Below are 12,430 nucleotides of genomic sequence, written 5' to 3' on the forward strand. Positions count from 1 at the left end.
TACCCCTGCGCACCTCTATGGCGCCTCCGTCGCTTGGCAACGCTTCTCCTCGCGTGTTCCGTTCGAAGCCGGAAGAAGCGACCGTCGACTTCCCTAGAGACCGCGACCTCTCCCACTTCCCCCTCCTTTCGCTCTTTTGTTGCCGTCACGTGGGCAAGGGAGGGGTCGCCCGGCGGTTTGAAATGAGGCGAGAGCCTGGCCAATGAGGAGGGAGTTGGGGGCGGGCGGGCGGCGGGCAGGGAAGAGGTGCCCGGAGCGGAGAGCCAATGGCGGAGTGGGAAGGCGTGTCCTACTTCGGGAGGCACCGCCCCTCCGTTGCCTTCCCTCGGCCCGCCTGTCAGTCATTGAGTCGGCCGGCCGGTTTTTCTTGCTGCGGTTCCAGTTGTCTCTCCCGCCATCCTTGCTTCCCTCATGCAGCTCGCCAGGGGCCCCGCCAGCGGGGAAGCCGCCGCCGCCTCGCCAATCTCCGGCCCGGCCGCCATCCAGATCAGCAGGTACCGCCGCCAAGAGCCACTGGGCTCGTCCTATCAGGAAAACGCCGCCTCCCCCCCCCGGGGGGGGGGGCTTTGCTGTGGAAGGTGTAGAGAGAATAAAAGGGCGGGTGGGGGGAGAGGGCGCCTCTGGGCATGTGCAGAGGGCCTGGGAAAAGGAGGACTCAATACCACCATTAGATCCCCATCGTTTCTGCCAGATGTCACACCACAGATACCTTATAGTGAGATGCGATATTGGACTGTACCCATCTAAGCCTTACTCAGAGTAGACCCATGGAAGTTTATGAGCCTAAATTGGGGGAGGGAGAGGGCCTCTTCCCTTATCGGGGGTACTCAGTACATCTGTTTCTAAACTTCATCCCCCCACCCTTTGTAGCCAATTGACACCACAAATACGGCTTAGTGATATGCTATATTGGGTCGTTACTCAGAGTAGAACCATGGATGTTTATGGGCCTCAATTGGCCCTTTCCCCATTAATTTCAGTGAGCGCATCCTGACTTGGGCTTATTTTGGATTTGCCCCGTTAAAATGATGTAATACCCTAAAATACCAAAGGAGCTGAAATAGAGCATCACCTCTTCTTGAAATATAAGAAATCAGCAGGACCAAAATCAACAGGAACAACCGACCCACGAGTTGCTTAAGACCAAGAGCAGGTTCGGGGTTGTGTCTGATGCCAATCCTACTTGGAGCAGATGCATTGAGATTGATGGACATGACTTAGAGTCATTAATTTCAATGGATCTATGCTAAGTGGAACTTTGTTGGCTGCAACCCTCAGTATCACTTCAGCCAGTGAGGCCTTGCTGAACAGATCTGTTGGCGACCAGCTTGAAGAGCATTAAAGGGGATTTCGACAGATTCATGGAGGAAAAGGCTATCCATGATGACTAGACATGATTGTTGGGTTTTACCTCCACTGTCTGAAGCAATGTGACTGAATAGCAGCTGCTGGGAATCACAAACTGAGAGAGTATTGCTGTGCAGTCAAATCCTGTTTGTGAGCTTCCTGCTGGGGCAATTGAGTGGCCACTCTGCGAATAGAACATAAAAAGAGCCTGCTGGATCAGGCCAGAGGTGGCCACCTAGTCCACTGTCCTGTTCTCACAGTGGCCAACCAAATGCATGTGGAAAACTCACGAGCAGGACCCAAGCACAAAAGCACTCTCCCCTCCTGTGGTTTCTAGCAACTGGTATTCAGAAACATTGCTGTCTAGATAATCTGCTGATCTGATCCAGTAGGCTCTTCTTAGGTTCTTGTGAGTCTATCAATGGCTACTACATATGGTGGCTAGATTAAAACATCTGGGCTTGGAGGCAGTGTAGCTCTGAATGCCAACTGCTGGGGATTGTGTGGAGAGGCTGCTGTTAGACTCAAGCTTGTGGGCTTCTGGAGCATCTGGTTGGCCACTGTTAGACCAGAATACTGGACTCAATGGGCTCTGTTTGGCCTAACCCACATGTCCAACTTATTCTTAGGTTTTATTTCCACCCGACATTACAGCACTACAAGGAAGTTTGGGGAGTCTCTCTGGGAAGGGCACTCTATGGCAGTGATACTATGCCAGTCAAAGTTCGGCTGCTTTGAGAGTGAACCCACTTAGATTGCTGTTAATATATGTAGTGAGGGAAGTGGCACTTGTATGCTCAAAGGTTGTCTTGTCTTCAAGGTGTGGCCTTTCAGAGGGTACATCCTTATTCATCCACCCTCTCTTGCTATCTATCAGTGTTGGAAAAGGAAAGGATTCATGGAGATCAAATTGGAAGTAAATGGGGCAGAAGACTGGTGGCGGGATATAGGGGTTAAGTTGTTGGCATGGTAAAGTCAGTTGTCACTATGAATGCTGACAATCCCAGATTACTTTTGTGAACATCCAGAAATAGAAAAATATTTTCCACTATGGACATTTAGCATTAGTATGCAATGAATGCTAACGCTTTGCATGGGACTTCCAAGATGCTAGTGTATGCCACATTTCAGAATTCACTCTAAAGGGCCAACATTATAAATCAGTTCAAAAAAGTTATTATTTTGTAAATTATGTAAACACCTGAGCCTGATGGGGATTGGCAGGACAAGAACAGAGAGACAGTGTGGTGTAGTAATTAGAGTGTTGGACTACTAGGACCTGGGAGACCAGGCTTCAGATCCCCACTGAGCCATGATGAAGCTCACTGAGTAACCTTGGGCCAGTCATTGCCTCTTATCATAACCAGTTGCTGGAAACCATAGGAGGAGAGAATGCCCTTGTGCTTGGATCCTGCTTGCGGGTTTCCTACATGCGTCTGGTTGGCCACTGTGAGGAAAGGATGCTGGACTAGATGGACAACTGGCCTGATCTAGCAGGCTTTTTGTAAATTCTAGAAAGCCCATATCTCAGTGCAAGGAGTCTGGCTTGATGTAATGCAGCTTTTGCTCTCCAAATGTGCTGGATGGGAGTTAAGCTAAGACCAAGGTATTGTTTGTGGGGTCTAGGGGAAAGATCTGTTGCCCAATTTATTTCTGGGATTGTTCACCCACTAACAGATCAGATGTTTAGGAGCTGCTGTTAGATCCAGCCCTCAGTGGTGGATGCTCAGGTACTTTGTATGGCTCGCAGCCCCTTCTTGTTTATTTCACCTGGTGTGTCAACTGCAGGGAAGGAACTTGTCCACAGTCATCCACATCTTGATAACCTGCAGATCACATTACCGTAATACACTACCTCTGAAGGCTATCTGGAAACTTCAGTTGGTTCATAATGCAACAGTAAGGCTGTTGCCTAGTGCTGGTACTGAGGCTCACATCTCCTTCGAGAATTGCGCAGTGGATGTTCAAACCGTTTATGGGTCAATTCAAAAGTGTTGGTTTTACCCTAAAAATCTTTAAATTAAAGAGGCTCTGGGAAGTGGAGGCTTGGTGGACCACCTGCCCAATTACTGACTCACCATCAGGTGTAGTGGAGGCCAAAAGGAGGGGGGGGATTTATGGACGTTCCTCTCTACAACTCCCTCTCCTTATTTGGTTGCCAGGGCCTTTGCTGTTGGTTTTCAGCTTATTGGGAAAGATTTTGCTCTTCTTATTTGCTTTTAATGGTTGTGGGTTTTAATGCTGTTTCTGTATTCCCCGTTTTATTTGTGTTAGCTTGTGGTTCTGTACCTTTGCTGGATAATCTTTCAGTGAGTGGGGAGGGTTATTATAGACAGTCTAATCAAACAGGTAATTTAATTATTATTTTATTTGTCCGTCCCCCCCGCCCAATCCCCCTGAGCCTCACTTCATACTGGCCACATTCACACCATACATTTAAAGCACTATGGTGCCACTTTAAATAGTTATGCCCCCTCCCAAAGTTATGGGAGCTGTATTTCGTTGAGGGTGATGAAAGTTGTTAGGAGCCCCTATTCTCCTCAAAGACCTATGGTCCTCCATGTGATTTCACAATCACTTCCTCTTCTCAGGGAACTCACGGAACTATATCTCTCAGAGGGGAATAGGGTCCTCCTAACAACTCTCAACATCTTAAATAAATACAGGTCTCTATGACTTATTAAAGTGGTATCATAGTGCATGGTGTGAATGTAGCCTGGGTATTGCTGCTTGAACAGTGCTTATTGTCACTTAGATGGTAAATATTTTACTCAGTATTTTATGACCTGGAGGCATAAATTGTGTTTGCTCTGGGTGGGGACTAACCTATTTCTTCAGGTTTGGGTTAAAGAAACACACATGTTCCTGAGTGTTAATTTACAAAATGATGCTGTGCAGATTTGTGATGTACTGTAGTTTAGTTTCTCTCTACTACCATCCTGAGCTCTCCTGAAAATGGAGAAAGTCAGGCCTGCTGAATTTTCAGTGTGATGGTCAGCTTTTATTGAGCTGCTGTGCCATTAGCAAGATGTGGAGGCTGCAAAGTTACATTTCTCCTACTGGATTCAAACTATTGTCTTTGTGTATCCTCTCAATGCAATATTTGTGCTCCGATCAATGGAACCTACACCGGGAAATCACTTAAAGGGCTCCAGTTTTCGCCTTCCCTTGGTGTCATATTAGCAGTAGGCATATGAGAATAATTACGCTAACCAGGCTGCTGCCACCTGTGAGGTTTTCTAATCTCCTTACTCTCTGGGGTGGGGTTTACACCAAAGGCACTTAAGAGATCTAGGAGAGAAGTTTGCTGCTCTCTGTATATCTGCTCTTCTCAGTTGCGCTGACTTGCTGGGTTTTCACTCAGCTTTGTGCATTTGCAGACTAAGTTTAAAATAAGTGCATTGGGAATTGCATTCATAAACAGCTCCCTTGGGCTGTTGGCGTTTTAATTTATATCCTCTGGAAGCTTCTTTTTTAAAATTATTTCTTTATTTTTACTATGGCTTTTTTGTTTTAAACGTACCGTTTCCTGACCAAGCCCAGTCCTCTCTACCTCTGGCGTCCCTTTGCAAATCACTATATTTGCAGTTAAATTCAGCTGTTGGTTTGATGGTAAAATCTGCTTTGACACTGTGGTATTCCAATAAACAGAAACAGAGTGGACAGCTGGGTTTGAACAATCTGGCTTTAATTCCTGACTTTCTCAAGGGCAACACAGTTGCATAGCCTTGTCAAAGCCACCAGCCCAGTTCATAGCCTGACCACTGCAGTACATGTGTTGGTTACCTTGAGGCTGAAATACTGCAATGCATTCTCTGTGGGGCTGCCCTTGGTCCTAGTTCAGAAGCTCCAACTGGTAGAGAATGTGGTGGCCAGATTGCTGATGGGGGCATCTGGTTGAGAACATGGGACACCATTGTTGAAGCATCAGGCCTGCCTGCCCATCTACTACAGAGCCAGGTTCAAGGTTCTTTTATTAATTGACAAAGCCCTGAACATCCTAGGTCCAGGGTACCTCAGGGAGTGTCTAAACCCTTATATCATTTGCAGGATCATTCTTGGTTGTTCCCTGAGTTGGCAAGGCTCATTTGACAAAAACAAGTAATGTTCGTGTCATTGGCCCAGTCTTGTGGCACACTCTGCCCATAGAGATTCAGCAGGCGCCTTCAGTTTTAATCTATAAATGTCTTCTGAAAAAATGAGAAAGTGTGAATGCAAGGAAGACATATAGAACAGGTATGCATATCAGAGAGAGCCGAGATTAGCTGCAGATCCTTGATGACTAAATAGAAAATCCACATTTGCTCCTATGTAATGTGTGGACACTCAGTTATCCATCAGTAAAATGCAAATGATAGTGCCTTTAAAAAATCCAGGTGTCTGTGGTGTTTTGACTTTTTGTCTTATCTCTGCACTGGATTGGCCTAAATGTTTGTTGCTCAGGGCGCTTCCCAACAATTGTTGTTGTTCAGTCGTTTAGTTGTGTCCGACTCTTCGTGGCCCCATGGACCAGAGCACGCCAGGCACTCCTGTTTTCCACTGCCTCCCGCAGTTTGGTCAAACTCATGCTGACAGCTTCGAGAACACTGTCCAACCACCTCGTCTTCTGTCGTCCCCTTCTTCTTGTGCTCTCAATCTTTCCCAACATCAGGTCTTTTCCAGGGAGTCTTCTCTTCTCATGAGGTGGCCAAAGTATTGGAGCCTCAGCTTCAGGTTGTGTCCTTCCAGTGAGCACTCAGGGCTGATTTCCTTAAGAATGGATAGGCTTGATCTTCTTGCAGTCCATGAGACTCTCAATAGTCTCCTCCAACAATACGTACAGTAATGCAATTTAACATTTGCTAACAATAGAAGTTTAGATTCAGCTTAACACAGGACGCAGAATGAAAACATCTTAAAGCTGACACTGATTAAATGCCTAGGGCGGGGACAATATATTTATTCTGATAAAGAGCCAGTGTGGTGTAGTGGTTAGTATGTTGGACTATCACCTGGGAGACCAGTGTTGAAATCCCCACTGGGCCATGAAGCTCGCTGGGTGGCATTGGACCAGTCACTGCCTCTCAGCCTAACCTACCTCATAGGGTTGCTGTGAGAATTAAATTAGGAGGGGGAGAACTATGTAAGCCACTGGTGAGATGATCAAATTCTTTGTTTGACTGTTCAAAAACAGAGATTGGGTGAGTGCAGAAATAGTGTTACTTGGCATCCTTCAGTAGGACAAAAAATTGTTGGCTTGGATTTCTTTTTTGTAACGCAGGGTCTGACCAAATTGGTTGCTCCGAAGATGTATGTGAGGAAACTGCCTTCATAAAGGTTCAGGTGTGGAATAAGTAGCCAAAACGAAAACAAACAAACAGGTTGCCTCTTCTAATCCTGCAAGCTGTTGTAATTTGTTCTGGAGTCTGCAGAGAAGGTCACCCTGGACCAAGTGCCTATTGTAGTGTTGTCTGGCAGAAGGTGAGCAGGCTCTGCCCTCTACAGGACATTTTTGGGAAATGTTCAAGAGCTGGAGGCAGGCTGCTGCTTTTTTAAAGGAAGCTGCCTTATGTCTTGCGTGGGGGTTATGTTTTGGCAATGGTACGTATATACAAGAAATGTCCCTGCACAGCCATCCTTACCTTCCAAGCAAGACTGACTTGCTTACCAGGCTCTGGGATGCTCTCACAAGATCTCACGGGACTGTTCAAGTTCCTGCAAGATTTTGTGAGCTCTGTAAGCGAGTCTGAGAGCTTATTCCGCACCAGGAAAGCCCTGCTCTAAAGGAGGTTTTAAGTTCTCTACCTTGTGTGCAGTTAAATTGTGTAATTTCAGCTGCTCAAGTCTGCAATTTTGCAAGTTAATTGCACGCAAGAAGTAATCGTCAAACCTTTGGCCTGCTTTGTTCAGTGTTACCTACATTGACTGGCAGTGGCTCTCTAGGGTTTTGTGTAAAGCAGATGCTCTGCCACTAAACTGCTACAACCGCTTCCCATTTATTTGTTTGCCACATAGCCACTTTTCCATAAAATGTTTCTACTTCTAGGCAAGTGAGGATTAGTTAATTGTCAAGCTTATGCTGTCTGTTTGTTTGTTTCACATTTTTGTTTTGGATATGGCGTTTTCAAACAGAAAAAGTACCGGTTGTGGTGGAACTCATTCAAGTGAATGAGCTCTCAGTCTTCCTCTGCTTTTGCATCTTTACTGTCTTGCTGAATGCCAGGAGCAGATTTCTATATGGTTGGGTGGCAGGGTCATGGAAAGCACAATGCTTGTATTATATTGACGGCTGTTTATGTAGTTTCATGGATTCTTCTCTTCCGCTTCTCCTCGCCCCCCCCCCCCCCCCAATTTCCCAATGGTGGCTTGAAACTCTTTAAAATAGCATTTTAAAAGCAGGATTTCTTCCTCATCTCAGATTCTGGATCCTTTCAGGTTTGGGGATAGGTGGATTGGCAAAACCCTTCCTTGTCTGGAACCTCCCGGACAGAGTGGCTTTGGGGGAGGCTCTCTTATCGGGACGGGGGGAAATGGGAAGATTTCTATATTGCAGGCCAAGGTGGCTCCTGGCAGTCCGATCCTGCACACATCGATCTGGAAATTAAGCTGCCCATTTAGTTCAGTGCCACTTGCTCCTTTATCAGTGTGCCTAGGATTGTGGCCTGAGAGAGAATGTTTACAGTGCTTCTTTTGTGGCTTTCCCTCCCTGGACTTTCATTTAACAGTTTCATGAGCTTGCTTAACTTGAATATCTCCTTCTCAGACACCTCCCTCCTGCATTTCATGACCTAATGCTGATGGTGAACCCAACAGTGAGGTGAAACCCGTGTCCTCGGTGATGACTCATGCATGTGGGTATTTGAAGCCACGTAATGAACCTAATAACAACTAATTAATGGTACCAAGCGTCCTTCATTAGATAGATACTTCATTCCTCTGATTTTGTTTGTTCATGGCTCAGCAGTTCTCCCTATTTCTACATTTTTCACTCCACCTCCCCTACTGTAACTTATCACTGGCCAGCCTACATGTCCCCTTAATTCCACCTTCTTTCATATTTTTTGACCCCTTTCTCCGTTGTCCCACATTCCGTAAAGCTCCTTATAGGAATAGGCACTGTGCTCATTACCTGCTGTCTAGCAGCATTCCGCTTTTCTCTTCAGCCTACGTTTTAGTATGTCTTCTTTGGCTCACAGAAGGAGTTGAACTTTATGTCACCATTTTAGGATGCAAGAGCCCTATAGCGGAATCAGGCGAAAGACCCATCTAGCCCAGCATCCTGTTCTCACAGAGTCCCAACAGATGCCCCATTGAGAAGCTCTCTTCCTACATGAGATTCCCAGCGGCTAGTGTTCAGAGGCATATTGCTTCTGACAATGGAGAGAGAACATAGCAGTGTTAGAAACTCAGATATATGGCACATTAAACCTAGGTTACAGTCACCACAATAGAATGTCTAGGCACCATTCCCCCCAGTTGTTGTTGTTTAGTCGTTTAGTTGTGTCCGACACTTCGTGACCCCATGGACCAGAGCACGCCAGGCACTCCTGTCTTCCACTGCCTCCCACAGTTTGGTCAAACTCATGCTGGTAGCTTCGAGAACACCGTCCTCTGTCGTCCCCTTCTCCTTGCATCCTCCATCTTTCCCAACATTGAGGTCTTTTCCAGGGAGTCTTGTCTTCTCATGAGGTGGCCAAAGTATTGGAGCCTCAGCTTCAGGATCTGTCCTTCCAGTGAGCACTCAGGGCTGGTTTCCTTCAGAATGGATAGGTCTGATCTTCTTGCATTCCATAGGACTCTCAAGAGTCTCCTCCAGCACCATAATTCAAAAGCATCAATTCTTCTGCGATCAGCCTTCTTTATGGCCCAGCTCTCACTTCCACATATCACTACTGGGAAAATAATAATAATAATAATAATGGAATAATGATGATGATGATGATAATTTCTATACTGCTTTCTAGCACATTAAAACATCAAATAAAACAATCCAGAATAAAACTAATTCAAGCTTCCAGGAAAATATTTCAGATGTTTCTGTAAGTGACATTTTGCTTTTCCCAGTCACCAACCTGGCATCCAGAGATCTCCATGTTCTCACAATTGACCCGTGTTAGTTGGGGGGGGGCACACACCAGGCACATGGCTGATTTCTGACACTGGGACATAGCCATAGTGGCTAGTAGCCATTGATAGCCTTATCCTCCATGAAGCGAATTCCATTGTGTGCTGTGTGAAGATGCACTTTCTTTTGTCTATCCTGAAACTTCCAACAGTCATCTTCATTGGATGGCCCTGAGTTCTAGTATTGTGAAAGAGGGAGACAAACGTTTCTCTATTCCCTTTTCCCACAAGTTGTGTAATTTTATGCACCTCCACCATGTTCTCCTCTTTCTTGGTTTTTATCCAAACTGGAAAGCTCCAAGTGCTGTGAGCTTTGATCCATCCTTGTGATCATTCTGGTTGCCCTTTATCAAACCTTTCCCAGCTCTGCAGCAACCTTTTTGAGGCGAGGAGATGCCTCCCATTTTTGTCATTGTATTGTAAGTTACCTGAAAACCTGCTTTAGCAACTGAAGCAATAGGCTAAGTCATCTGATAATAGTATTTTAATTGGCAGTTGGCTTCCAATTAAAGGGAGGTACATGATTCTTCCACTTGCTAAACAGTTTGCTGTTGCTGTTTATTTCTCCAGAGCTTCTGGTTAGATGTTAAAGCAGTTCCCTGAACCAGGGAGACCAGCCATATGAATTGTCAGCCATCTCCTGTTTCCTAGGGGGAGGTCAAGCGTCTTTGATGGTTGTTTTTAGAGTCTGTTGTTGTCTGGATTCAGAGGAATGCTTTTTGCGTGTGTATGTTCTTCTGTCAATAGCACAAGATCAGTTTGTTCTCTAAATTCATGGCTTGTAGCACTGACAATGTTTGTGTAGGAAATTTCCAGACACTATATAAAGAGCAATATAGTTATGTGTGTGAAGGGAGCAGAGACATCACCTGGGCACCACTTTCTGTACCTGAGCGGTCACAAGTTTTAGAGCAGCCATGCTGAAGATGTGGCGGGAGGTGGGAGCAAAGCTCTTCCAGCTGAATACGAATCTCGGGAGGTAAGTGATCAGGTGTGAGTATCCTGCAATTTAAACTGCCCTGGTATGGGAGTAAGGCTGGGTGCTGTCTTGGGTAGTGGGTTGGCCTTGGGCTGGTCAGTTAGAACTTGCATCTTAGATGCACATTCATCAGGTGGCCTTTAGGGAAATATTCACATCTTTTTTGGAATTGGGTATCTAGCCTGGGAGACCAAGGAAGTGAATGGCACTGCCTGCCCTCAGCTTTGTGGGCTATAGATCTTGTAGTGTCAGATTTACATATGTAAAATGGAAGAGCCCACCCCACCATGGGGGAGTCCCATATGTAAGTCATAGGTAGAGATTCCCCTTCCCTTAAAGTCTGAGACTGGGGGAGTACTCTAGCCTCAAGCTGCCACAAAGAAAAGGGAATTGTAGTTTTTAAAAAGGGGTTTGGGAACCAAGGCTCTGTGATGGGTAAACTATAGTTCCCAGGATTATTTGTGAGAAGGATGTCCAAAAAAAGATTCTGTCAGTTGATTGGTCAAATGTTTTTGAATAATAACACAGCTATATTTGAATCATTACAATTATTAGAACAGGAAATACAAAATTTAATCAGTACTTAAGCTAAGTCGACTTCATTGTTTTACAACTTTTGAAAAAGTAGACCTATTGAAATTAATAGACATGACTAACTTAGATCTATTGATTTCTGTGGACCTACTCCATGTAAAGCTTAGTTGGATACAGTTTGACAGAATACCTTTTTTAATTAAAAAATATTGAACAACGTTACACACAGAGAGAAACAATCAATAATAACAAAATAATGTAAGTTCAGCGCAAGGAGCTCTTGATAATAAAGTCAAAAGAAAAAAATCAGGAGTGAATGAAATGGACACAAATAAAATTATAAATGTGGTATAAAACACAACTTATACTGTACAGTGATGAGAAAAAATGTATTGCCTGTTTATAGATATGGTCAAATAAAATTGTATTCTGAAGGGATTTGCCTGTGTGACTGCATTGTCGTATATAAATTTAATAAAATAAACAAATATTGATTAAAAATAACTCACAAGCAGAGGTGAAATCAGAAGAATCAGTGTCTTTCCTAGCCACAGGAAGATTACATCTCAATATCTCTGAAATAGCAATGAACGTAACTTTCTTGAACCAGCTATCTAGGGTGCAGCATGAAGCGTCTTCCCGGCCCTGAGTGATGACTAATCAAGCTGCTACCAGAAGATATACAGTTTACTGTTTACATATAGGATCTGCATTACCTTTATCAAAAATAGGAAAAATACATACATGTGAGCCAAACATTCTAGGGTAAAATACTACTGATGGAAGACTCCCCCCCCCCCCAAATGCTGGCAGAGATAGTCTAAAAGGGTGGGTAGACCAGACTGTCATCCATTGAGATACCTCAAATTGTTCCTTAAGATCTGGCTCCCATACCAACTTTACGTAGGGTGAAAATTGTAATAGTAAAAGTAGAGTGTGATGCCATTCCCCTCTGGATGGCCTGTATAAGGAGGAGCTCAAAAGGTGTGTTGTTTTATGAATTGTCCAGTCTGTTGAACCCTTAACCCTTCAAGCCAGTTTCCCAATTGCAAGAGGCATTTTTATGGCATGGGTACCTTTGCCCTAGAGAGCAAGTTCTCCAATCAGAAGGGAAGAACTGCGCCACTTCTTGATGGCCCTCTTTCAGGCCTCCTCCCTTGCTCCCACTCCTTTTTCAATTGATGGCTGATGGCATGCCAGTTTGGATCATGAAGGGAGGAAAACTCTCTGCCCTTCATTTCTCAGTCTTTCCAGTGGGAGAGCAATCAGCCCCCCACAAACATCTCCTCCTTTTCTTCTTTCTGCTGTACCTGTTCTTAATCATAGAATCTCAGAATTGTAGAGCTGGTGCAGCAATGGTTTTTATTTTTAAGAATATTTTTAGCCTCCCCTTCCTTGCCAAGCAACCTGAAGAATGTAGATCTTTAAGAATTTAAGATGAGGGGAGTTCAAGCTTTTACTTACTTG

The 12,430-nt window shown here is 44.8% G+C and overlaps 1 protein-coding gene across 3 annotated transcripts in view; it reads left to right on the forward strand.

Annotated features, from left to right (window-relative positions):
- The first annotated feature begins 214 nt into the window (after nucleotides 1-214).
- Nucleotides 215-12,430, forward strand: part of ACOT7 (acyl-CoA thioesterase 7) — a 63,876-nt gene continuing 51,660 nt past the window's right edge. Inside the window, exon 1 of one of the 3 annotated variants that reach the window (XM_083452242.1) lies at nucleotides 215-494. In XM_083452242.1, coding sequence (XP_083308368.1) covers nucleotides 412-494 — 83 coding nt within the window. In that variant the 5' untranslated portion in view covers nucleotides 215-411. The remainder of the gene's footprint in view (nucleotides 495-12,430) is intronic. The other 2 variants (XM_083452245.1, XM_083452241.1) reach the window with 2 other exon arrangements.

The sequence above is a fragment of the Podarcis tiliguerta genome (assembly GCF_965153285.1).
Source record: "Podarcis tiliguerta genome assembly, chromosome: 8".
NCBI lineage: Eukaryota > Metazoa > Chordata > Lepidosauria > Squamata > Lacertidae > Podarcis > Podarcis tiliguerta.